This window comes from Poecilia mexicana, unplaced genomic scaffold (assembly GCF_051168715.1).
Source record: "Poecilia mexicana isolate PSO_F unplaced genomic scaffold, ASM5116871v1 scaffold_15, whole genome shotgun sequence".
Classification (NCBI taxonomy): domain Eukaryota; kingdom Metazoa; phylum Chordata; class Actinopteri; order Cyprinodontiformes; family Poeciliidae; genus Poecilia; species Poecilia mexicana.
Window position 1 is genome coordinate 1,789,812 of NW_028263384.1, and position 23,428 is coordinate 1,813,239.

Here is a 23,428-nt window from a genome sequence, read left to right on the forward strand (position 1 = left end):
CATTTTATGCTAGGGCTGCCCAAGTCTAGTTTTCCAGAGCTACCATCTGCAACTTTAGATGCGTTCCTTCTCTAACACACCTGGATCATTTACTCATTATAAGGCTCTACAGAACTGAGTTGCTGCTAATGAGGGAAGTCAACCTTTTGTCTGGGGTGTGTTTTAGCAGGGATGCATCTAAAAGTTGCAGTCTAGAGGACTGCAGCTGGGCACTCCTGATTTGTACCGTCAATGTGGCCCTTTGAGGGTGGCCAATATGCTGAAGTGGCCCTCGGTGAAATTGAGTTTGACACCCCTGGTTTAGATGATTGAAATCATCCAAAGAATGAAGGAAGTAAAGGCCAAAAACGACCAGAAGCAATTTGAGCTACGAAGAAGAAACAGAGCAACAATGTAAACAATGAATGCTGCATTCACACAGCATTCATTGTGTGAATCAATACAATGAAGACCATCTGGACCACTTCTTTCAGTAATGTTGCTTTTTTAAATCCAGTAATCAGACTAAAGTTACTTCTAGGTGTCTTGGGGAGCGACGGCCGTTTCTATGCAACAGTATCAGCAGCAACACAAACGTAAACAGTGGAGGGAGATGCACATTTTGTTGATGGAAAATCAGGAACTATTGAGTTTCTGTCACCAAGTCTGATTATAATAAGCGACTCTGGGCTTGTTTTTTCTAAAGTCACTCGCAAATTTAATGAGTCGCTGGTTGCGGTTTTTTGGGTTTGTTTCTGAACGTGAAGTTTCTCATTTGGGTTTGGAAATAAGCAGAAACACATAATAAACCCCAGAATTTATCTGACATCCAGGTAGTTTTAGTCAGACTCTCCATCATTTCCCAGATGATCCGTCCTGCTGTGTCTTTGTTAATGTCAAGTTAATATATTTGCTGTGAATGACGTCGAGCTTCACGTTGAGCTCCAGAAAACTCCAAACATCGAGACTAATATGAACAGCAATAAACGTGAAAACAGCCATGAATGAACGAGTCTGTAAAGTTGTGCAACTAAACGCCATTATAATCATTAATATTAAGATAAATGTCACAAATCTGTGCAGAAGGTGATCTGAGCTGTGGAGCAGCAGGAGAAGCTCTGTGAGCTATGACAGCAAACACAGGGCCGTAACACAGAACCTGGAGGCTGGGGTAGGGAGGGGGGGGGGGGGGGGGGGGGGGGCTAAAATACTATTTAGTTTACAGACAATAGAGGAACACACAAAGATTACTACAGGTTTTTATGTTGTTGTAACCATTAAACAATCTGCCCTTCAGTTCAACCTTATAAGTCGAGACACATTGTTGATGTTACTATTATAATATAATATATTATAATATAATATAATATATATATATATATATATATATATATATATATATATATATATATATATATATATATATATATATATATAATATATTATAATATAACTTGTAATTAAGTTTTGGCAAAGCTTAATGTAACTTTCACAGGTGGTGGAGCGTTGTTGTTAGCAGCTGCTGAAAGTAACTAAAAAAGTTACTTTTAATGTAACTTAGTTACTTTCCAAATCAGGTAATCAGTAATCTACCTAAGTTACTTTTTCAAGGAGTAATCAGTAATCTAACTAAGTTATTTTTCAAGAAGTAATCAGTAATCTGATTAAAGTTACTTTTCCAAAGTAACTCTGTCATCACTGGTCTGGACTCACCGAGCCTTTCTGCAGTTCCTCACAGCTGGAACCAGTCTCTGTCGGCCCGATTCTGATGTGTTGTACTTCTCCAGGTCCAACTCATCCAGAACCTCTGACATCTGCAGCATGAAGGCCAGAGCTGAACACTGGATCTCTGAGAGCTTCTTCCCTGATTCCAGGAGCTGCTGGATCTCCTGAAACACTGAGAGGTCGTTCATCTCCACCAGACAGTGGAAAATGTTGATGCTTCTGTCAGGAGAGATTTCATCAGAGTTCATCTCCTTCAGATTGTTGATGATTTTCTGGATGGTTTCTGGACTGATCTCTGTCTGACCCAGCAGGCCTCCTAACAGACTCTGGTTGGACTCCAGAGTGAGACCATGAAGGAAACGAACAAACAGATCCAGGTGGCCATTTTTACTGCTGAAGGATTTATACATGACTCTGTTCATGAAATCATCCAGAGATGTTTCACTGTATGTTTCTCCCAGGAACTTCTTCATCACCTCTGTTTTCCTGCTGGAGAAACAGTGGAACATGTAAACTGCAGCCAGAAACTCCTGGATGCTCAGGTGAACAAAGCAGTAAACTGGTTTCTGGAAGATCAGACTCTCTCTTTTGAAGATCTCTGTACAAACTCCTGAGTACACTGAGGCCTCTGTGACATCCAGACCACAGTGCTCCAGGTCTTCTTGGTAGAACATGATGTTTCCTTTCTCCAGATGTTCAAACGCCAGCCTCCCCAGCTTCAGGAGAACTTCCCTGTCAGCCTCCATCAGCTCCTGTGGACTTGTCTCATGTCCTCCATGGTACTTGTTCTTCTTCCTCTTTGTCTGGACCAGCAGGAAGTGTGAGTACATGTCAGTCATGGTCTTGGGCAGCTCTCCTCTCTGCTCTGAGGTCAACATGTTCTCCAGAACCGTAGCAGTGATCCAGCAGAAGACTGGGATTCCACACATGATGTGGAGGCTCCTGCAGGTCTGGATGTGGGAGATGATTCTGCTGGACAGCTTTTCATCACCGAACCTCCTCCTGAAGTACTCCTCCTTCTGGGCGTCAGTGAAGCCTCGTACTTCTGTTACCCTGGAAACACATGAAGGAGGGATCTGATTGGCCGCTGCAGGTCTGGTAGTTATCCAGATGAGAGCCGAGGGAAGCAGGTTCCCCCTGATGAGGTTTGTCAGCAGAACGTTGACTGATGACTTCTGTGTGACGTCAGAAACCAGCTGCCTGCTGCTGAAGTCCAGTGAAAGTCTGCTTTCATCCAGGCCATCAAAGATGAAGAGCAGTTTGCAGACAGCCAGCTGCTCTGCTGGGAGCTTCTGGAGTGTTGGATGGAAAACATGGAGCAGCGAGAGAAGACTGTGCTGCTGATCTCTGATCAGGTTCAGCTCCCTGAACGACAGCAGAACCACCACACTGACATCCTGGTTCTCCAAGCCCTCGGCCCAGTCCAGAGTGAACTTCTGCACTGAGAAGGTTTTTCCAACACCAGCGACGCCGTTGGTCAGAACCACTCTGATGGCTCCATGTTGGTCAGGGAAGGATTTAAAGATGTCATGGCACCTGATGGGAGAGCCATGGAGGTTCTGGATCTTGGAAGCTCTCTCCAGCTGCTTCACCTCATGCTGGGTATTAACCTCTTCACTCCATCCCTCTGTGATGTAGAGATCAGTGTAGATACTGTTGAGGAGGGTTCTACTTCCTGTTTCATCACTTCCTTTAGTCACACATTCACATCTCCTTCTCAGACTGATCTTATGTTCCTCTAGAACCTCCTGCAGACCATCATCTGCTGAAACAAAGAAAAAACAACTGAATTAAAAACATGACTTAGTGTTTAAGTTGGAACAAAACCATTTGGTGCAGATTAGAAAGTTTTATACGGTCTCTGACGTCACATGATCTGATGTTAAATGATCGGATCCATTCTCTGAAACAGAATGTTGTTCTGTTGTCAGACAGAATATTTCTGTCTCTGTTTTGTGACCAGAATTTGTTCTCTGTCAGGATCTGATTCACAAAATAGAGCAGATAAAAAAAAAACTTACAGAAACATGTCCATTAAATGCTTTAAGCAACATGAACTCTTCCTCATCATGTCACCATGTCCTCATTTTACTGTTTCTAACTGAGCTTCTCCCACAAATATCAGCTTCAGAAGAGGCAGAGAAAGAATAATGTTTTCTCCTTTCCCAGCCTAAATTAAGGAAATCTAGAGAAAAACCTTTTAACCAAAGAAACTGCTTGTTTATCTGATAATGTTCACATTTAAAATGGTTCTTCGCCATCAGATCTCTGGATCAGATGTTTTTAAAGAAACATTATGGTTTGAAAATGACCTGGATTTGATTTAGTCCTTTAGAGGTAAACAACAAATTGTTAGAATTATTAAATAATTTACATGGAAACATATAAACTGTAATCTGTGTTATATTATCAGAGTAAATAAAGGTTTCTGTCTCGGATTTTCCTTCCCTCTTTCTGTAAAAGCAGCAGGTTGCTTTTTCCACCTTCTTGTCTCCATTCACTGCAGGAGCCAAATATGTGATATATTCCCTTTTTGGTCACTAGATGGCGCTGAAGGCTCAAGAATCTGAGTCGGGGGGTAACAGGTAGCAGGCAGGTGTTGGACTCAGAAGAGTAAGAAGTATTTGAGCGCTGTGTGATCACTGTTGTTGTTTCCTTTTGGAGTTTCTGATTCTGTTATTCATCTAGTCAGAGTTTAATAAAGTGGTGTATTTCTATAAAGATTCTGGGACTGACTTTTACCACCATAACAGGTTAGGGTTGCCACCTTTCAGAAAATAAAATAAGGGATGCTCCCCGCAGCAGGTCGTCCTACTGACATGGGGCCGCTCCAGTGATAGACAATAGTTTATGTTTTTTGTTTTTAAAAAGTGATCCATAGAGCAATCGTTCATACTTAGAGTACTCCAAAACTGTACTCCAATCAGAGCAGCACACCTTAAACATGTTTAATTAAGCAAGTGTAAAAAGTATTTGGTAAACTGTTCAAATACTGAGTAACTGATCATAACATCTAATTTAATAACAAAAATGTGTCCTCAGACAGCAAAAGTATAAAAGTTATGTGAAAACTCTGGTACTGTAAAGAATATTACTGAAATATTTATAGAAATAAATAGTTAGGCTTGGAGGCTGGTTCTAGACCAAATTTACCACAGGAGTCAGGAAAGTCAGTGTTATTTCACTGGGACACTTAAAAAAGAATGAAAGAAAAAAACAGAGCAACATTTCATCATTTGATATAATAAATAAGCCAAAGAGCCACTTGTGTCTCCAGAGATTCAGGTTGCAGATCCTGATCTAGCAGATGGAAACTATGATCCTATACAGCAGCTAAAAGTGCAGCACTATTATTTTAAATTCATTGTTAAAGTAAAATTGTGAAGGTTAAAAAAATCCACCTCTGAATATTAACATGAGACATTTATTTAGCATAATTTCTTCTGTACCCTGTTGGCCCCCATCTAGAACCGCCCCTGGGCTGCAGGTCTGTGTCTGACATTAATAATACATTAAATGACCACTGAACACTGAATTAATAAAAAAATGTCAACATTTCTTAATAAAACAGAAAACCCTAACAAATGTTTTAAAGTAGGAGATATTTATGTATTTACTGTTAATCTCTTAATATGATTTGTTCTTTAAATGGTCATTTATATTATTTTGGCTGATATTATACATTACATAAGCAAATAATTGATTATTTAATAATCAAACCATAACAGTCTACTAAAACCACAATAAGAAACTTAATCACAGCAAAATGTTCTGAACCATATCAGCCTCAGGAGATGATTGAGGATGAAGAGATGCTGATTTCTGGTTCTTTAGGTTCTAACCGGGTCTGCTGTGTTCTGGTCCTGATCCATTCTGTCCATCAGCAAACTGCGCCATGACGGACACATTTGTTTTAATTGACTTTATTTATCCTCACTAACATGTTCAGCCTGGGATTTGAGTTTTCCTTCTCACGTCTGTGTCTTTACGAGAGGTTTTACTTCTAAGGTCGGAGAATCGGGTCGAGGACGTTTTAAAACCGGGGTGTCCAAAGTCGGTCCTGGAGGCCAGGTGTTACTGATGTTACAGGTGTTACTGGTGTTACAGGTGTTACAGGTGTTACTGGTGTTACAGGTGTTACTGGTGTTATGCTGAGAATTGCGTGCCCTGTCACAGGAGCATCGCTCTAAACTCGCATATTGATGAGAAAACGGACTGAAATATGACCGAAGAGGAGACTTTTGAAGATATTCGTAACATTATCACATTTCTTAACCATGTCAGCCCTAAAACGGTGGGTTTTATTTAACAGATTAACTGAAATAAATACAGTTTTTACACCTTTATTGAGACACATGAGTCAAACGTTTTTCAGTCAGTGTCTGATGAAAATGTTTTCCACAGATGGTTTGAAATCCCCACTTTTTCTTTTAACACCATAATAGCTTAAAGCCGTGCTTCCCAAACTTTTTTGGTGTAACAGACTCACTGTTACACCTTTTATTTTTAAAAGGTTTTTTTGGCTCTAGTTGCCTTTATTTGGAAGTAGTTTGACAGGAGAGAGAGTAATGAGAGACGGGGAAGACATGAGCCAAATGGACTAAGGCTTCAATACATGGGTTGTCCCAAGCCCCTGCGCCACCACAGCAGCCCCCCAACTCACTGTTATGCTTTAAAGATACAGACTGCAACTCGCTAGTGGAAATGTTCAGATCACGGTGGTGAGTCTGGTTAGAACTCCAAAGAAAGGCAGAGTGGCGCTCCACTGGGTTTAACTTGCTGTTTATTTCTTAATTTGACTCAACTGTGTGGTTCTAGAAAAGATTAATAATACAGCATCAGTGTCTGAAAGGCCCCACAGTTTGGGAACCTCTGGTCTAGTCTATTAATGTAGGAGGGGATGCATTTTAATTTCTGAGCCTGCCAATATTTGCATCCCCTGTCTGTTGTCCTGTTGATATGAAACTTATAGCAGAAGCTCAGAGAACAAGTGTCATTATGTAGAAAAGGTGATATCCCTTTTAACTCTTTATTTCTTCAAGTTAGCAGGGGGATGCATTTTATGGCAATATGGATTTTGAGCCTGCTGATATCTGCATGCCCCGTTTTTCAGCTCAAAACTGTGGTACAGATATGAAAGTCTCTCTGGTAGCTCAGAGGATGTGTGTCATTGTCTAGAACATTTCATAAAACACATTAATATCCAAAATCTTCAAATTGCAGGACATGCATTTTCTGCCAAGGGACATTTGGAGGCCACTGGTGACCTTCCTCTCCTGTCACTGGACTATTTGATATTATGCATTCATTGTTTCACAACACAGTAAGAAATATTCATAAAGAACCCACTTTACTCAAATCTAACTCTTGAAGTAGTTCACATTCATCAATCTGTTCTTGACACAATGATGGTAGAACCATTTATTGCTGTCTGATCCTTTGTTGTGACATAATGAATTCATAAGATCAAATAAAAACAGGGCATGCAGATATCGGCAGATCATAATTTGCTGTGCCAAAAGATGGATCCCCTGGTAACTCAGCCAAATAGAGAGTGAAGAGGCATTTCACTTTTCTACATAATCGAACTTGTTCTCTGAACTGTTGCTATGGAGTTTCATATCAACAGGATAATATTTGGGGAAAATAAAGAGGGCATGCAACTATTGGCAGGCTCAAAATCCATATTGCTATAAAATGCATCCCCCTGCTAAAATGGAGAAATAAAGAGTTAAGAGGGATTTCACCTTTTCTACATAATGACACTTGTTCTCTGAGCTGCTGCTATGAGTTTCATATCAATAGGATATTATTTGGGGAAAATAAAGAGGGCATGAGACACTGACTGAAAAACGTTCGACTCATGTGTCTCAAAGGTGTAAAAACTGTATTTATTTCAGTTAATCTGTGAAATAAAACCCACCGTTTTAGAGCTGACATGGTTAACAAACGTGATAATATTACGAATATCTTCAAAAGTTTCCTCTTCGGTCATATTTCAGTCCGTTTTCTCATCAATATGCGAGTTTAGAGCGATGCTCCTGTGACAGGGCACGCAATTCTCTGCAGGCCTCCGTTTCTCGGCATAACACCAGTAACACCAGTAACACCTGGCCTCCAGGACCGACTTTGGACACCAGTTTTAAAACGACGCTGGTTGATAGCGGCTCTCCGCGGCTGCATAGTGTCCGTCTCTAGGCAACTGTGACGGCAGCGTCGGTCCGTAGCGTTCTGGGGTCCTTTAGCTCCCACCACGACAATTTAGCTGACCTTAATATATCCTGTGTTTTATTTTGGTCATTATTGTTACAATTAGTGTTGATGTGTGATAGACGTGTCTATCAGACACGTACATGGATCAAACTAATCATCAAATTTAAGGAAATGTTCAGTTTTAATACAATCAGCACAAAGAGCTGAGAACAGAGGCACTTTAAAGTAAAACTATTTACAGCAGCTGGAAAAACACAGATTTAGTTGACAGGAAGATTTATAAAACCTTAAATGTCCAAATCCCAACTAAAGACGTTGAATTGGTCCAACAGACGACAGAAGAAGCTCTGATTGGCTGTCAGCAGTCCAGCTCCTGTTCTGGGTCGTTTCCCACACTGGGGACAGGAGGAGGGTCCAGATGGAGCAGACTGGTCCCAGTAGGACCTGATGCACCGTCTGCAGAACCAGTGACCACAGCTGGTAGAGACTGGATCCACCAGAACCTCCTGACACAAAGCACAGCAGGACGGCTGCTCCTCCTCACCAACGCTGCTCCTCTTCCTCCCTCTGTGAAGACATTTCTTCATCACTGAAATAGTTCACTAACAACAGGCTGGAGCCGTCCTGGTACCAGAAGCTGAGTCAGAACAGAACCTCAGAACACTGATGATCTCTGGTTGAAGTGTTTCTTTATATCTGGTGTTCTGATGGATCTTTCTCTGGTTGTGTTTGTCCGTCTGAATCTTTATTCTGTCTGAGTAGAAAACTGTTTCCATCAGAGGCTCAGAGACCAAAATCTGATTCTGATCTGGATTCCAGTGTAGAAACATGGATCATTATTTACTGGTGGAGCTCCAGTAAGCTGGATTCAGGTCCAGTTTGCTATCTAAGAACTTTATAAAGAGCCTTGAACTGTGACAGAACATTATTTGGACATGTTAGCAGAGAAACAACAAGTTATTAAATTTGTCTTATTTTTTGCTAAATCTGACTTCATGATGATTCTTTGGACTTTGGTTCTGTTTTCACTTTGTAGTTTTATTGTCCTGGTTAATAGTTTATAGTTGTAGTTTAGTTACAGTCCATCTTCATTGAGTTCCTGTTTTATATAGACGGTCTGGTTCCTTTAATGCACTTGGTTCTGGTTTCCATCTGGTTCTGCTCGTTTTGCCTGTTTCTGGGTTTATTTGTCACCAAAGACATTAAATAATTTGATCTGTTGAGACGGATCATCCTGGATCTCTGAGCAGAACTTAAAGAAGGAGCCGAGCGGTACCGGTACCGGTACCGGTCCAGCTGCAGTCATCCTTCAGTCGAGCCACTTTGTGAATGAGCCTTATGGACATAAAACATCTTTATTCTGTAAATGTAAACTTATAAACATGATTCTACTATTTAGAATAAACGTCCACATTCCCACTCAGAGACTCTCTGACTGTCTTTAAATCCGGCTGAACGATCTGCTGCTCAGACACTGAACTTAGATCTTTATTTTATTTTTTGATTTGAATTTTTTTATTTAAAATTTATTACTTTTTGTGAAGTGACCTCATGTGCCCTGAAAGCACATTTTAAATAAAATATATAATAATTATTATTATAAATACTAATACTGCTACAAACAAGGACGTTGCCATGGTTACGACTTCACAAGGTGGCAGACTTCTGGGTATTTATGCTAATTAACATTAATATGTATTTATACTAATTTACATTAATATGTATTTATACTAATTTACATTAATATGTATTCATGGAGGCGACAGGCTGACCAGCAGCTGCTTTATTTCCTATAAATTGATTTATAAAGGAAAGGTCAGCAGGTTTGTACGGACGGTTTTATACATCCTCATTTTTTGTGCGCTGCACTTTTCTAAATTTGTCCGTGTTGGAGTGAAAACTGCTCTCTCTTTTCTACATGAGGCCCCAGACCTCAGTGGAACATGGAAGCTGTTGGAGATTCATAAAGACACAAAGGAAACTATTTAGTTTTTCCTCCAGTTTGTTCTGTTCTCTCTAAGATCAGAACTGAAACAAGAACTAAAATGATTTAAAATGATGTTTTGGTCTCCATGAATCAGTTTCTAAGCTGAAATCAAAGTTTAAATCCTGGTTGGTCTCTGCGGAGTCACAGGAATCAGTTAGAAACTGGTTTCTTACTCTGATGGTTCTGGTTCAGTACTGAAGTCTGGATTGTGATCTCTGGACCGGTCACTCCTCCTAGAGGGACAGACGGATCCTGCAGGTTCTGCTCTCAGTCTGAGGTTCTGATCTCTGAAACACAAAATGTTATTCAGATCAATTACTGAGAAACTCTGAGATAAAAACATGAAGAAGATCAGGGGCCTCATGCATAAAAGACTGCGCAGTTTTGACACTAAAACTTGGAGTACAGAAAAATTTAGAAAATTGCGGCGCACAAAAAATTGAATGCATAAAAACTGCGCACCTTTCCTTTATAAATCCTAATTGGCGGGAAATAGAGCAGCTGCTGGTCGGCCTGTCGCCTCCATGAATACATATTAATATAAATTAGTATAAATACCCAGAAGTCTGCCACCACGTGATGATCAGTCTGGATTAATCTAAACACTAATAAACCATCAGATCAATCTGATCTCTGATCAATCCTCCCTCTGAATCTCCATCAGAGCCAAAGCTCCTCAGGTAGCTGCTCACCTTGATGCAGCTACTGATTGCAGACACACTTGATCACCTTAAAAATAATCAAACCTGTTGATTCATTTTAATCAGCATGTTTGAGTTAATCTGCTGATCCAACATGTTTTATTTTAGTGAGAATGAAATGACCCCATAGATGCATTCAGACCGATGAGTTACATCTTTATGAGACAAAAACTGAGGAAAAGTATCATTTACATCCTAGTGAGGTTTTCACATCCCTTTGTTTCTGTTTTCTTTATTGTGTGTGTGTGTGTGTGTGTGTGTGTGTGTGTGTGTGTGTGTGTGTGTGTGTGTGTGTGTGTGTGTTAGCTTATTGTCTGAGGATAAATGCAGTTCAGTTTAATCGTTTACGTTTAAGCAATAAAATATTAAAATCGTGAACAAACATCAGTTTGATGATTCTTGGTCTAAATAACTGAATGTCGTCAGATTTCAGTATTTAGTGAGTTTTGAGTCTTTGTGGTTTGATGTTGTCCACAGAAAAAGTTTGTGTGGGTGCTGCTCATTTTCATGCCAGAGAAAAAGTGTGTGTATATTTATACACACTTTGACACAAAGTTAATTTTTACAGGTTTTGAGAATTTTCACTCTAGAGGTACACGGGCCCACCACGATTGGTTCCGGTCCATATTGCTTCCTCATAGGTAGAGCACTCTCACTCGAGATCAAGAACCATCTTGAGCAACAGGGGACCATCTTTATGGTTGGTGTATGGTGCTTGGTTTGCTCCAGGGAGCGTTAACCCTATCCCTGGTCCCAGTGTTCCCAGTATATAGACTGGTCCCAACGTTCCCAGTATATAGACAGGTCCCAATGTTCCCAGTATATAGACTGGTCCCAGTGTTACCAGTTTATATACTGGTCCCAGTGTTCCCATTACATAAACTGGTCCCAGTGTTCCCAGTATATAGACTGGTCCCAACGTTCCCAGTATATAGACAGGTCCCAATGTTCCCAGTATATAGACTGGTCCCAGTGTTACCAGTTTATATACTGGTCCCAGTGTTCCCATTACATAAACTGGTCCCAGTGTTTCCAGTATATAAACTAGTCCCAGTGTTCCCAGTATATAAACTGGTCCCAGTGTTCCCATTACATAAACTGGTCCCAGTGTTTCCAGTATATAAACTAGTCCCAGTGTTCCCAGTATATAAACTGGTCCCAGTGTTCCCATTACATAAACTGGTCCCAGTGTTTCCAGTATATAAACTGGTCCCAGTGTTCCCAGTATATATACTGGTCCCAGTGTTCCCAGTATATATACTGGGCCCAGTGTTCCCAGTATATAAGCTGGTCCCAGTGTTCCCAGTATATAAGCTGGTCCCAGTGTTCCCAGTATATAAACTGGTCCCAGTGTTCCCAGTATAGACGGGTCCCAGTGTTCCCAGTATATAGACTGGTCCCAGTGTTCCCAGTATATAAACTGGTCCCAGTGTTCCCAGTATATAGCCTGGTCCCAGTGTTCCCAGTATTTAGACTAGGCCCAGTGTTCCCAGTATATAGACTGATCCCAGTGTTCCCATTATATAAACTGGTCCCAGTAAAGAAGTTTCCTCTCTCAGTGGGTTTATCTCTGAATTGTTGCTCTTTAAAGTTCTGGTTGTTTCTGTTTCCATGGGTCGTTTCCATCCATCTCTGACTCACTGAAGCCTCATTAAAACTCCTCTGATTGGCTGACATTCCTCATGTCTACTCAGCTTTAAGTTGGCAGAAAAATTAAGTTTCTTTTATTTATTTGCTGAAGATAAACAAGTTAATATTAAATAAATCTGTGTGGAGTCACAGGAATCAGTTAGAAACTGGTTTCTTACTCTGATGGTTCTGGTTCAGTACTGAAGTCTGGAGGTTCTTCCTTGGACCGGTCACTCCTCATAGAGGGACAGACGGATCCTGCAGGTTCTGCTCTGTCCTGCTTTAGGTCCAAATCCTCCATCTTCTGGACCTCAGTGAGTCTGAAAGAGAAACCAGTACCAGTCAGTTCCCAGTGATCCAGTCAGCAGGAAGTTGATCCCATCATGTGTTCAGAGGATCAGAGGAACCTGATCCAGCAGGAACCATCTGGGTTTGAATTGTTCTCTCCTTCACTTCTTCAGGACCTTCTGATGTCTGCTGGCTGATCCAGAACCTCCTGGAGAACTTCTGACTTTATTAACAACATTTAAAACCTGAACTGGAATCATGTTCCAGGTCTGCAGAAACATCCAGAGTGAGGTCAGATGTAGTGAATGAAGGAGTGAACATTTCCTATGAAGTGGTGAAGTGTTGGTCCTGAACAGATGGGCTCAGTTAAAGCAGCGGTTCTGAAACCTTTGGGGTCCAGACCTCCTTTAGACGGGCTGCCAGTCCTCCTGCTGAGAGTCGGTTCAGTCAGAGAGGCAGGAATATGTGGAAGGAATATTTTCCAGACGGACCGACAATCAGAGAGATTCAGGATCAGGTGATCCATGGAGATCATGAGGAGGATCTGATCTCTCAGCTTCCAGCAGATCTGTTCAGGTTTCCAGCTTAGAGAGACAAAGAGTTTCTCACTGCTGCAGGAGAAACAAGAAGTCCAACTGGAAAAGAAACAACTCAGAGAGGAGGAAGAGGGAAATCTGTTGAGTTTAAATCTGCTTTGACTCCACAGATCAGAGAAACTTCAGTTTCTGATGAACCCCAGACTGCAGAGGAAGGAGAGATGTGTCACATTTTAGGATTTAAATACTCAGGAAAAGCAGTTTAACAGGATGGAGTTTTATGGACACACTAGGGAAATAAAAAAAGAACAAAAGGATAAAGTCTCAAAATTGCAAGAATTAAGTTATAATATCACAACTTTATTCCAGAATATTATCACATGAGTTTATTCCTGTAATATTATGACTTTATTTTCTTTTTTTATTAGTACTATCCTAATACTCCTTTCGTAGTTTATAACTTTAATACGTTTTTCGTAAAGTTCTGCTCTTTAAAAGATGAATTAATTCCTTAGTTTATATTTTTAAAGTTCATTATTGCACACAAACAGATCACCTACTGTCATGGCGGATCCCACAGTTGATCAAGTTCTGCCCACTTGGTGAAATATTTCTCTCGTGAAACATAAATTCATCTGTAGCCTCATATAACAGCAATTTATAAGCAGCAACATTTCACAATAAAGTCTTACATTCAAATAAATGTATTTTGTGTATCTAAACACTTCCTTGATCCGCCCTTAAGTTCAGTAAAATGAAGCCCAACTGCTAAGGAACCCGATGAGAAACGGCCGATAGAGCCGTGGAGCCCCGACAAGCCGCTGTGGGCGGAACTTTTATCCGATAGAAAAGTAGAAAAAGCTCCAAAGACCCGAAAGAGACACGGAGGAACATGGAGCTGCAACACTTACCTCTATTAACAAGACGACAAGGTTTTCCTGTCCATCTCAAAACGGAGTCTGAGCTGAAGGAGAACAAAGTTAGTTTCAGTTTCTATTTCAGTCACGTGACTTGTGAGTTTTCATGACTGACCGGAAGCGTCTAGAATCAAAGTTTGATTCGTGTGAATAAATATTTACTGTTAACGGTTCAGATAGATTTTATAGACTGAAAGAAAACAAAGCGAAAGTTTAAAAACCTTCAGTAAAACTACAGTTCCCATGAGCCTCTACGGCACAACAAACGTGTCCCTCAACAACATCGAGATCATAATCTCCCAACAGGCCTCAGTGGGGAGCGTTTTCATGATTTTAATCTTTATTGTTTCAACTTCCCTGGTGAAAAATAAATATACTAAGCATGTAAATTGTATTAAAGTACAATTTAAAGTACACTAAGTGTACTTTAACATACTTTTTTGGAACAACTAAAGTTAAACTTAGTATTGCATTTTATGTAATATAAACATGCTCTCCTAGATTAGTATATTTTGATTGTACTATTTTTGTGATTGAATTACATTTAAATATATCTTTAATGTATTTTCAGTATATTAGCATTACATATGTTATATATTAGTAGTGTGATTACAGTACGCTACAATTACACTTTTGGTTTATTATAATTGCTAATTAAGTCACTTTTTAGTTACTTAATGTATTTTATTATTCTGCTTTGCCACTTTGTACATTACATGCTTCATTCACACTTCAGTACTGCAAACACATCAGGTTACCAGAACACAGAATAATCAATTACAACACACACACACACACACACACACACACACACACACACACACACACACACACACAAAGAGCAGTGAGAAAAACAGTCTTTATAAGGATTGTTATTTTTTTTATTATTCTTTGCCATTTTGACAGTTCAGAGTAATTCCAGCTTTAGGAGCAGTTTTCTGTTTTTGTATTTCTGGAGGCTGTGATTCGGAAATGTGAGTAAACTTGCCTCTGTGTAGTTTTTCAGTGACTGACTCATCCTGAAGTTTAGCTCTCTCAGGTGCCGCCTCCCGACGTGACGCACGGTGACGTCAGCCGCCTGACGGACAGGTAAGCTGACACCGGCCGCCATATTGGGAAAGAACGGAAGCAAGAGAGAGAGAGAGAGAGAGAGATTGTAGAGGTGGAGCAGTTTCCGAGAAAAGGGCGTCCTCCCTTCATGTTTGTCTCCCCGGAGGAGGAAGGGGCGGTCTCTGCGCCACACCATAGCCGGAATTAGCCCCTGCTCGCTCGGCTCGGCTCGGTTCGCGTCCCGCCGACTCAGAAACGGGACCAGAGAGCGAGAGAAAGTGAGGGAGAGAGGCTCGCAACATTTTACCAGGAAGAGAAGAAGCAGAAAGAGAGAGAAGACGGCCGGAGTTTAAAGAGGCTACGGAGAGCAGCGGGAATTAAACCGAAGAAGAAGAGGAGGAGGAGCGGGAGCCCCAGGAGAAGAAGAAGATGCCGCTGGCTCAGCTGGCGGATCCCTGGCAGAAGATGCCGGTGGGGGGGACTGCTGGAGAGGTGAGCGGCTCCGTTTGTCCTCATGTTGCAGCGCAGGGGCTGGACCAGAACCAGAACCTCCAACTACCTGGAAGTAGGTGCAGAACCTCCTCCAGAAACACGAAAAACATCTTCAAAACGCTAAATCCCTGCAGGATGAATAACTTTTACACCCTAAAAACAGTTTTCCTGGCTCTAAAAGAAGCTGGAGTTTACTTAGAGTTAAAGCTGAGCTTCATGTCCAAAACAAGCTGCAACATGTTTAACCAGAGCGATGTGACAGTAAGATGAGCAGGAACGATAAAAACCCGCTGATAAAACTGCTCCAAACTTATGAAATGTAAAGTTTCATAAGGATGAAACTTTACATCCTTATGAAACTTAAGGATAAAAACAAACAAAACAAAAAAAACATTTAAATGAACAGTAAATGACTGTTTGCAGCTTTCAGCCTGCAGGATGAAAACCTTTAAATAACTTACCTGAAAGCTGAAACAGAAATATTAAAGATAACTTTCATAATAAGAAGGTTTAAATGAGGATGAACTGTTTAATCCACAGAAATATGTCCCCAAACATAGGCCTGTCATAATAACAAATCATAATGGAAGATAAATTGTCCCATAAGTTACTGCGATAAACGATAATATTGTTGTTTTGAGTCCATTTTCATGTAATATAGTAGTAATAGCTTAATAATGCAACAAAACTTTCTAAAAGATCAATGAACTTTAAATTCTAATGGAACTGGAAGACATCTTAAATATCAAAACTAAATAAAACAACAGAAACAAATAAATTTCATTATGAAGTCTCTGTAAACAAAATTATCCTTAAAAAGGCTTAGTTGAGACCAAAACACCAAACTGAAAATTTTTATCATCCTGCTTTTGGTAGAAAAAGAGAAAAACTGTAAATCATGCAAATGAATTTAATTTATAGTTTATTGTGACAAACCTAATCAAAAGCTCAGTTTTAGTGAAAAACAAAAATTCATAAAGATGCTAAAAACTTAAAATACTTTTACTCAGAGTGCAGATCCTTTAAAAAACTCTGTGTGCATAAAAACACCAATAATGATTTATTTAAATTAAATTACCGCAATAAGAGGACCGTTTCATTCGCTGTATTTATTATTGTTTTATTGCATGGGATGCAAATACTAAGAGTTGTCAGCGGTTTGCTTCCTGAGCCAACAGATGGGTTAAATATTTGCTGAAGCAAGCTTGAACTTGTAGAGAGAGAAAAATGTGACATGAAGTCCAGCAGCGGCTGCAACTGGAACCTCCTCTGCCGACGGGGATGCAAATCTAAAGGAAAACCTGGAAGAAAATGTTGCGTTAATCATATTATACCCAAAAACTTTCCTGAATGCCAACCTGCTTCCTTTAAAATCAATTTCATCCCTTAAAACAGACAGTTGGCTGTCATTTTCTGCACATTTTTGACAAATCTGGCACCCAAAGGGTGGAAATGTGAAAGAATGCTGACGAAGCTGCAGAAATGCGATTTAAATGCATGAAATGATTCGCAGGAGGGAAAAATGAGATTACAGAGCACTTTGAGCGATCAGTATGAACTCAGAGGAGCGGATGCTACAGGAAACAGGACACCTCAGAGCAGCTCCACTCTCCTGCAGGAACCCGACAGCCGGTCCAACTTTAACTTCCAGATGAATTTTAGCTGAAGGAGCGTTTGCAGACGACCAGAATCTATTTGTCCGGATCAATTAATGCACCTATTGCTCTGAAAATGCAACAACATCCTGCTGCAGGGGGAGGCTGGAGCCCACAGCATCACTACTGTCTGTCACTGTGACAAAACTGGAAGTCATATCTGCAAAGATGGAGGATAAGCTGATGCTGAAACCAAAATATCTAAATATTCTGAAGCCTTTTGTTCCATCTAGAGATTAATGAACAGATTTCACCTGTAGTTGTGTAAAAACTGGAGTTCATCGCTCTGTGACCCGTTTAGTTTCTGAACAAAACCGTGTTTTATTGGTCCTGTTCTCGTCTGCGGGGAAGATTTTTGCATAACGAGCCGCTTCCAGCCGTCTGATCTGGATCGAGCTGCACTTTGTGATGCATATTAAAATGCAAGGGGTTTTCCAGCAGCATGGGAGGAAAACCGACTCCTGAAAACTACAAGTTCAGAGAAGTTCATGTTTTACCTCACATTTAAAGTGAAAACTGGGACAAAAGTCAGTTTGAAGGCATAAATGGCTGATTTCTCTCCTAGAATAGACCGAGCACAAGTTCCTGTTTCACTAAATGTAAATAAAAATGGAAGCGTCAGATTTTAGCTTTTGGAGGATTTCTCCTTTGTCTTTGGTTAAAAACCACCAGCCGTTTCTCCCACCAGCTCGATTGGGAACCAAAATTGCAGCATTTGTTACATTTTTCTCACTCCTCTGAGTGAAACCAACCAAACCCTTTGAAAAACCTGTTCCCCTCCTGGCCTGTGGGGGCGCTGCACCAAGAACCACTGCAGGTTCTTGGTGCAGTAGTTCTTCTGACATGAGACATGTCAGAAGACATGTCTCATGTCTTCTGAGACATGAAAACCTGTCAAGACGACACTGACCGGAACTTTCCGTTTCAGAAAATGTAAACAAAAATGGAGTGGCATCAGATTTTAGCGACATACATTTGTTTGGTAGTGCTACGCTAGCGTGTTTGTTTTGGTTGTATTTACCCAGAATTCACTGTGCTGTAGTCCACTTCCTGCATTTGCATTTGAACTGAACCAGATTTCACTTTAACAGAACTGAAACTGAGGTTAGTGGGGGACCAGAGTTTGATTAGCATTCACACCTCACCAACTGAACTGGACTTTCTGAACGAACGGACTGGAGTCGGGTTAAAGCGGACTGAGCAGAGCTGGTGGGAATGAATCCTAAACATTACTGATGCCAGTCTTGTTAAATATAAATTTTTACTCTTTTTTTGCCTTTATTCAATCAGAAAAAACTGATTACTTGTTAAGACAACAACTCTTATCGTGATTTAAAAATGCTTTAAAAAGGCACTAAGAAGTGCAGGCGTGTTGATAAATCGGCCCGATTTTCTCAGTTTTGGTGGATCAGCAATTGGCTGACACTCACATCTTCTCTAACTCTGCAAACGTCTGAAAATCAGCCACTGTCTCCTTTCCTCCGCTGTGAGAAAGCTGAGGACAGATTTACTGACATCAGTCAATAAATTTGACTTTTCAGACAAACAAATTAGATAAAATCAGAATCATCAGGTCAGAAAATTGCAATCAGATCATCGCTAACAAGAGTCCATTTGGTCTTCAGTGGGTTGGAAGAGAGAATCGTCTGTTTCTGTGTTTTAGAGGAAACCCAGTGGGTCGGAGTGATTTACCTGCAGAATAGGAGAACTGGTTCTGGATGGATTCCTTACTGGGACCCGGTACTGGGACTGTCTCTCCATCCCAGGATTCTCCTGCTGCTGCTTTGATTAAAGCCCAGGAACTGGACCACTAAAAATCAGGAATATGGATCAAAATGAAACATGCATGAAGCTGGGATTTATTCTGATCAGATTTTGGCCGTAAGCGACTCGGAGGCTTCAGGAAACTCCTAAAATATTTAAAGTGTTTGTCTCAAAGGTTTTTATACGTTTCTCTATTAGAACTTTGAGATCATCGAAGGATTCTGGAGGAATCTGGAAATCTGATAAATCCACCCAGAGGAGGGATTACAGTGGGAAACAGGAGCTGGATTAACCCGGACCATAGAACCTTCCAGAACCTCCATCGTCTATTAACTGGAACTGTTGTTTGTTTAAAAAAAAACAAAAAAAAAACAGCAATTAATTACGTCTTTAAATGCCATTAATTAATCAGAATGAAGCCGTTTAAGTCCTGGCATAATTCTTTTTGATGTTACGGTGCAGCAATAGTCAATATTAACATACCGGTACCAGTCCGATAAATATAACTGGGCCGATATTTATAACCAATATTTATTTTGTTCTTGTTTCAGTTTCTGGGAGAGGAAGATGGAATTAGTCATGTGATGTTTGTCCAACTACAGCAGAAATGTTTGTAACAAATAACAACAATATCGGCCCAAATTTTTAGATTGGTGCATTTCTATGTTTGGATTGTTTTTGTGGAAATGGACCTTGGTTGCATCCTGGTACCGGCCTCTGTGACGCCACTGGAATGACTTTTATTGGTAGAAGTTTGAGATATTTTGGATTAATTCATTTTGAAATATGAAGCTCAGGTCAGGGTTTGTTTTGTGAAGTGCAGGATCTTCGTCAGTGTCGAAATGTTTTCTCTTCCTCTCCTTCCTCCTATCGAGTCTTGATAAACATCGGGAGGCGGAGCCGCTGCGACGCCATGACTCAGGAAGAGTGAGAGTGTCTGTTTCCTGCGCGAGGCGTCACATGGGAGGCGTGGAGAAATATTAAAAAAAAAGATTCACAAACGGCTCAGAAGCTCTGAGTCACTCAGGCTGCTGCTGACAGGCCTGAACCTGCGCCGCCGCAGCACAGGAACGCGCTGAAAAACCGACCTTTGACCCCTGGTTGCTCCTTCCTCTGCGGCGCAGCGCAGCAACTTTTAGATCAACTTCTTCCAGACCACAAGACAGAAACACAGAGCGTGTTGCAGACCTGGTTCTGTGAGCAGATCAGAGAGAGGCTTCAGTTTTCTGCTGAGATGTGGAAATGAAAACGACTGCAGCTCCGTTCTGCAGATCAGAGTTTATTTACCGCAGAAACTCACCAGAAACAATCGAAGACAAATTCAGAAACTTCCTGATCAGAGTTTTACTTTGCAGTTAACAAGAGAAACAATAAAAAAGAAATAAAAGTAAAAAAAAATTAAAAATAATAAAAAATGAAAGTAACTCAAAATAAAAGTGACACAATAAAAATATTACAAGTTAATCATAAAAAAGATGTTTAATAAAAAAACCATGAAAAAATGCAGTAGAAATATATAATAATTAAAAATTAAATTAAGAAAGAATCCAAAAAAATCACACTAAAATATTAATAAAATTTATCTCAGCACAATAAAAAAAATGGCAAAAAATATACAAATGAGGAATATTGGATTAAAATAATAAAAATCATGAAAATAAAATTGTAATAAAGGAAAATTTTATTCACATAAAATTTTAGTCAAATTCTTAAACAAAGACATTCAGAAATAAAGATAAAATATTATAATAACCAAATAAAAAACCCAGTCCTTCAAAAAGTAACAAATAATATAAAAACTGATCCAATAACAACAAAAAATTCAAATAGGTGGTAAAATGGTTATAAAAATAGTCAGATTAAAACATTATTTAATTTAAGTCGTCGGCTCCACAGTGAGAGCTGAGATCAGGTGTGTTTTCATTTGGTCCTGTAGTTTTGGTGAAAACATGAACCGTCGCCTGGTGAGAGGATTCAGGTGTTGCACAAACATAAAGGAGGATTCCTGACATTCCTCTGCTGAGTGTTTTGGGTAAACTTTCCCTTTAAGGCCGCGTTCCTTTTCCCTCTAAGGCCGCGTTCCCATCAGGTGAGGTTCAGGTTGAACAACATGCTTCACCTTGAGCTGCTTCTTTGTTCTGCTGAGGAAACTCCTGCATATTTTATCGATTCATTGACCTGATCCGACCCGGTCGACTTCTGATGCAACGAGACGCCAAACCTGCCTCACTGTTTCAAACAAAAGAAGAAGAAATAAATCCATCATGGCGCCGTTGATCAGCTTCTGATCGTGTCCTCCATTCTAGATTAAATTCATAATTCACAAATACTTTATTTCTCCCAAAGGAAATTAAATGTAATTCATATCGTGAAAGTATTTTCAAAGATTGGGTGGTGATGCTGTAGCAGTCAGTCTTCCAACAAACCTGAAGATGCTTCTGATTGAAGGCTGCTGCTGTATGACTGTAACAACATGCTAACAGCTCAACATCCATTCAGCAGATGGTATTCCACAGTAACATGTCCTGGATGACATCATGAGTGGTTAGCTAGCTCTGCTAATCCACCTCATTTGCTTTTGCCATTTCTTTTTAATGCTGCCTTCCATTTGTAATCAGAACTTGGAAATTTTTACTTTTGTGTCAGAAAATTTGAACATTTTTCAAACGTAGTCTTGGAGATCCAACATGGCTGCTCCTCTAACAGCAACAACTGTAAGCTGTTAGACTGTGTCTCAAATTAATGCTGCATGTAACGTTGAACTGAACAAATTAAAAGTGGAAAGTACAACATTTGAAAGAGGTATTACAAAGAACGGCTACTTGAGCGTTGCCATGTTGGAAGAACAACCTCTCCGATTACGCTAACCGAGCCGCTAACTCAGGTGTTACGTCATTCTCAGCTCCAAGGTAACATGACCATCATGACATGCTAACAGTTTGATTTTAGGGCAGCAGAGATGATATTCTACAGCAACAGGAGCTGTTAGCTAGCTCTGCTAACCCACCTCGTTTGTTTTTGCTGCTATTTAAATCTCTCTCTGGGTGTTTGATCAGAGGGATGTTGGAGTAGGGGATCTCTCTCTCTGTTCTGCATCCATGAAGCTTCTTTTTCAAATCCCCTGTGATTGGGGGTCAAAGTTTAGGTCTTATTGAGATGCTAATCAGCTGCTTCCAGTTGTAAAAACAGTGTTACTACGGTTACCAATCATAAAAATGGACCCAAAGCAAAATAAAAATAATAATGTAAGAAAATCCCTTCCAGCTGAGGGGATAATTGTCCAAACAGCAAAGATTCAACCAATAAATGATCAATAAGAGTCGAGCCAATCAGAGCTAACGGAGCAGCGCCAACATGCTGCATCATGATGACACCAGCAGCTTCAGCGCTAACAGCTCTGAGCTGAAAGGTCAGATCTTTAGTTCTCACTGACATCCTTCATGCTAACGATGGAGTTAGCATGAACCGCTCAGCTGCTCTTATCTCCATGTTCTAGTTATTTATTAAATACTTTAAAACATTTTCTGTCTGATGAACCAGCAGCGTTCCAAGTTGCTGCTCCTTCATAAATCTCAATAATCCAATAAAAAATACTGTTTTTATTGAGTTTATCTTGTAATACCTTAATTTTCTGCGGGGTTAGAGCTGCAGAATGTTTTCTGTTGCTGTAAGAAAACCCAGCCTGAAAAACCTGATGTGCTGTTTTCTGTTAGAAATAATAGACGTTTATTCACTCGAACACTTCTTGTTTTTCCCTCTGCAGCATTTTCACAACTTTCCTGTGTGGTTTTTGGTATGTTTCCTCATAAATTTACTCATGATTTTAGGTTTATTTCTTCATACTGGACTCATAAAAACACTTTTAAAGTAACTTATTTGGTTGAATTTGTGGTTTAGATGAAGTTGATTTATCTGATTAAAAGCAGTGATGCTGTGGGCTCCTGGTTGAATTGTCTGGTTTTATATTAATCTTTTAATAATTTTTAAATAATATGAGTCACAACATTTAACTTACCTTTGGGACCAATGACATATATCTGAATTTAATTTATCGGAAGGTTTTTCTTAGTAAATTAGCAACTTCTAGATCCAATATTATTATTTTTTAGCTGAAGCTGATTTCAACTCAAATAAACTTCTTACATTTTTCTGTTAAATTGATTTAAATTTAAGATAAACAAAATTGTGAATCAAATGATCAGAAAAACGTCACAAAATGAACGAAAGGATTGAGAAAAAACTTTGGAAAAAGTTCTCGACTTTGGACAGAATCTAAATATTTTAAAGAAAGTATCTTGAACTGATGAAGGTAGTGAAATATTTAACCTTTACTGTTTGCTTTAAAAGAAAACTAAAAGTTTAAATGCTAAAAGTTAAAAGAATAAATCCTGCAAACTTGTAGAAATTAGAAACAGATGAGCCCTTCAGATGAATCCTGAGATGTTTTTCTGATTCCAACATTAAATTTAAAAAGTTTTCCTTCCAGATGAAT

General features: G+C 39.8%; 2 protein-coding genes across 2 annotated transcripts in view; one reads left to right on the top strand and one right to left on the bottom strand.

The window, feature by feature from the left end:
- Window positions 1-1,688: 1,688 nt before the first annotated feature.
- Window positions 1,689-14,079, bottom strand: LOC106910899 (NLR family CARD domain-containing protein 3-like). The gene is made up of 6 exons (XM_088013330.1): window positions 13,970-14,079; window positions 12,414-12,554; window positions 10,078-10,191; window positions 8,264-8,484; window positions 7,753-7,767; window positions 1,689-3,469 (listed from the first exon to the last, which is right to left on the bottom strand). Exons 2-6 carry the CDS (start codon window positions 12,533-12,535, stop codon window positions 1,689-1,691), a joined length of 2,253 nt encoding a protein of 750 aa, XP_087869456.1. The 5' UTR covers window positions 12,536-12,554; window positions 13,970-14,079.
- A 959-nt stretch (window positions 14,080-15,038) lies between these two features.
- The window catches only part of rps6ka3b (ribosomal protein S6 kinase A3b), a 49,065-nt gene continuing 40,675 nt past the window's right edge, over window positions 15,039-23,428 (top strand). Inside the window, exon 1 of the mRNA XM_014969982.2 lies at window positions 15,039-15,517. Within this exon, the coding sequence (XP_014825468.2) occupies window positions 15,455-15,517 (63 nt within the window). The 5' untranslated portion in view covers window positions 15,039-15,454. The remainder of the gene's footprint in view (window positions 15,518-23,428) is intronic.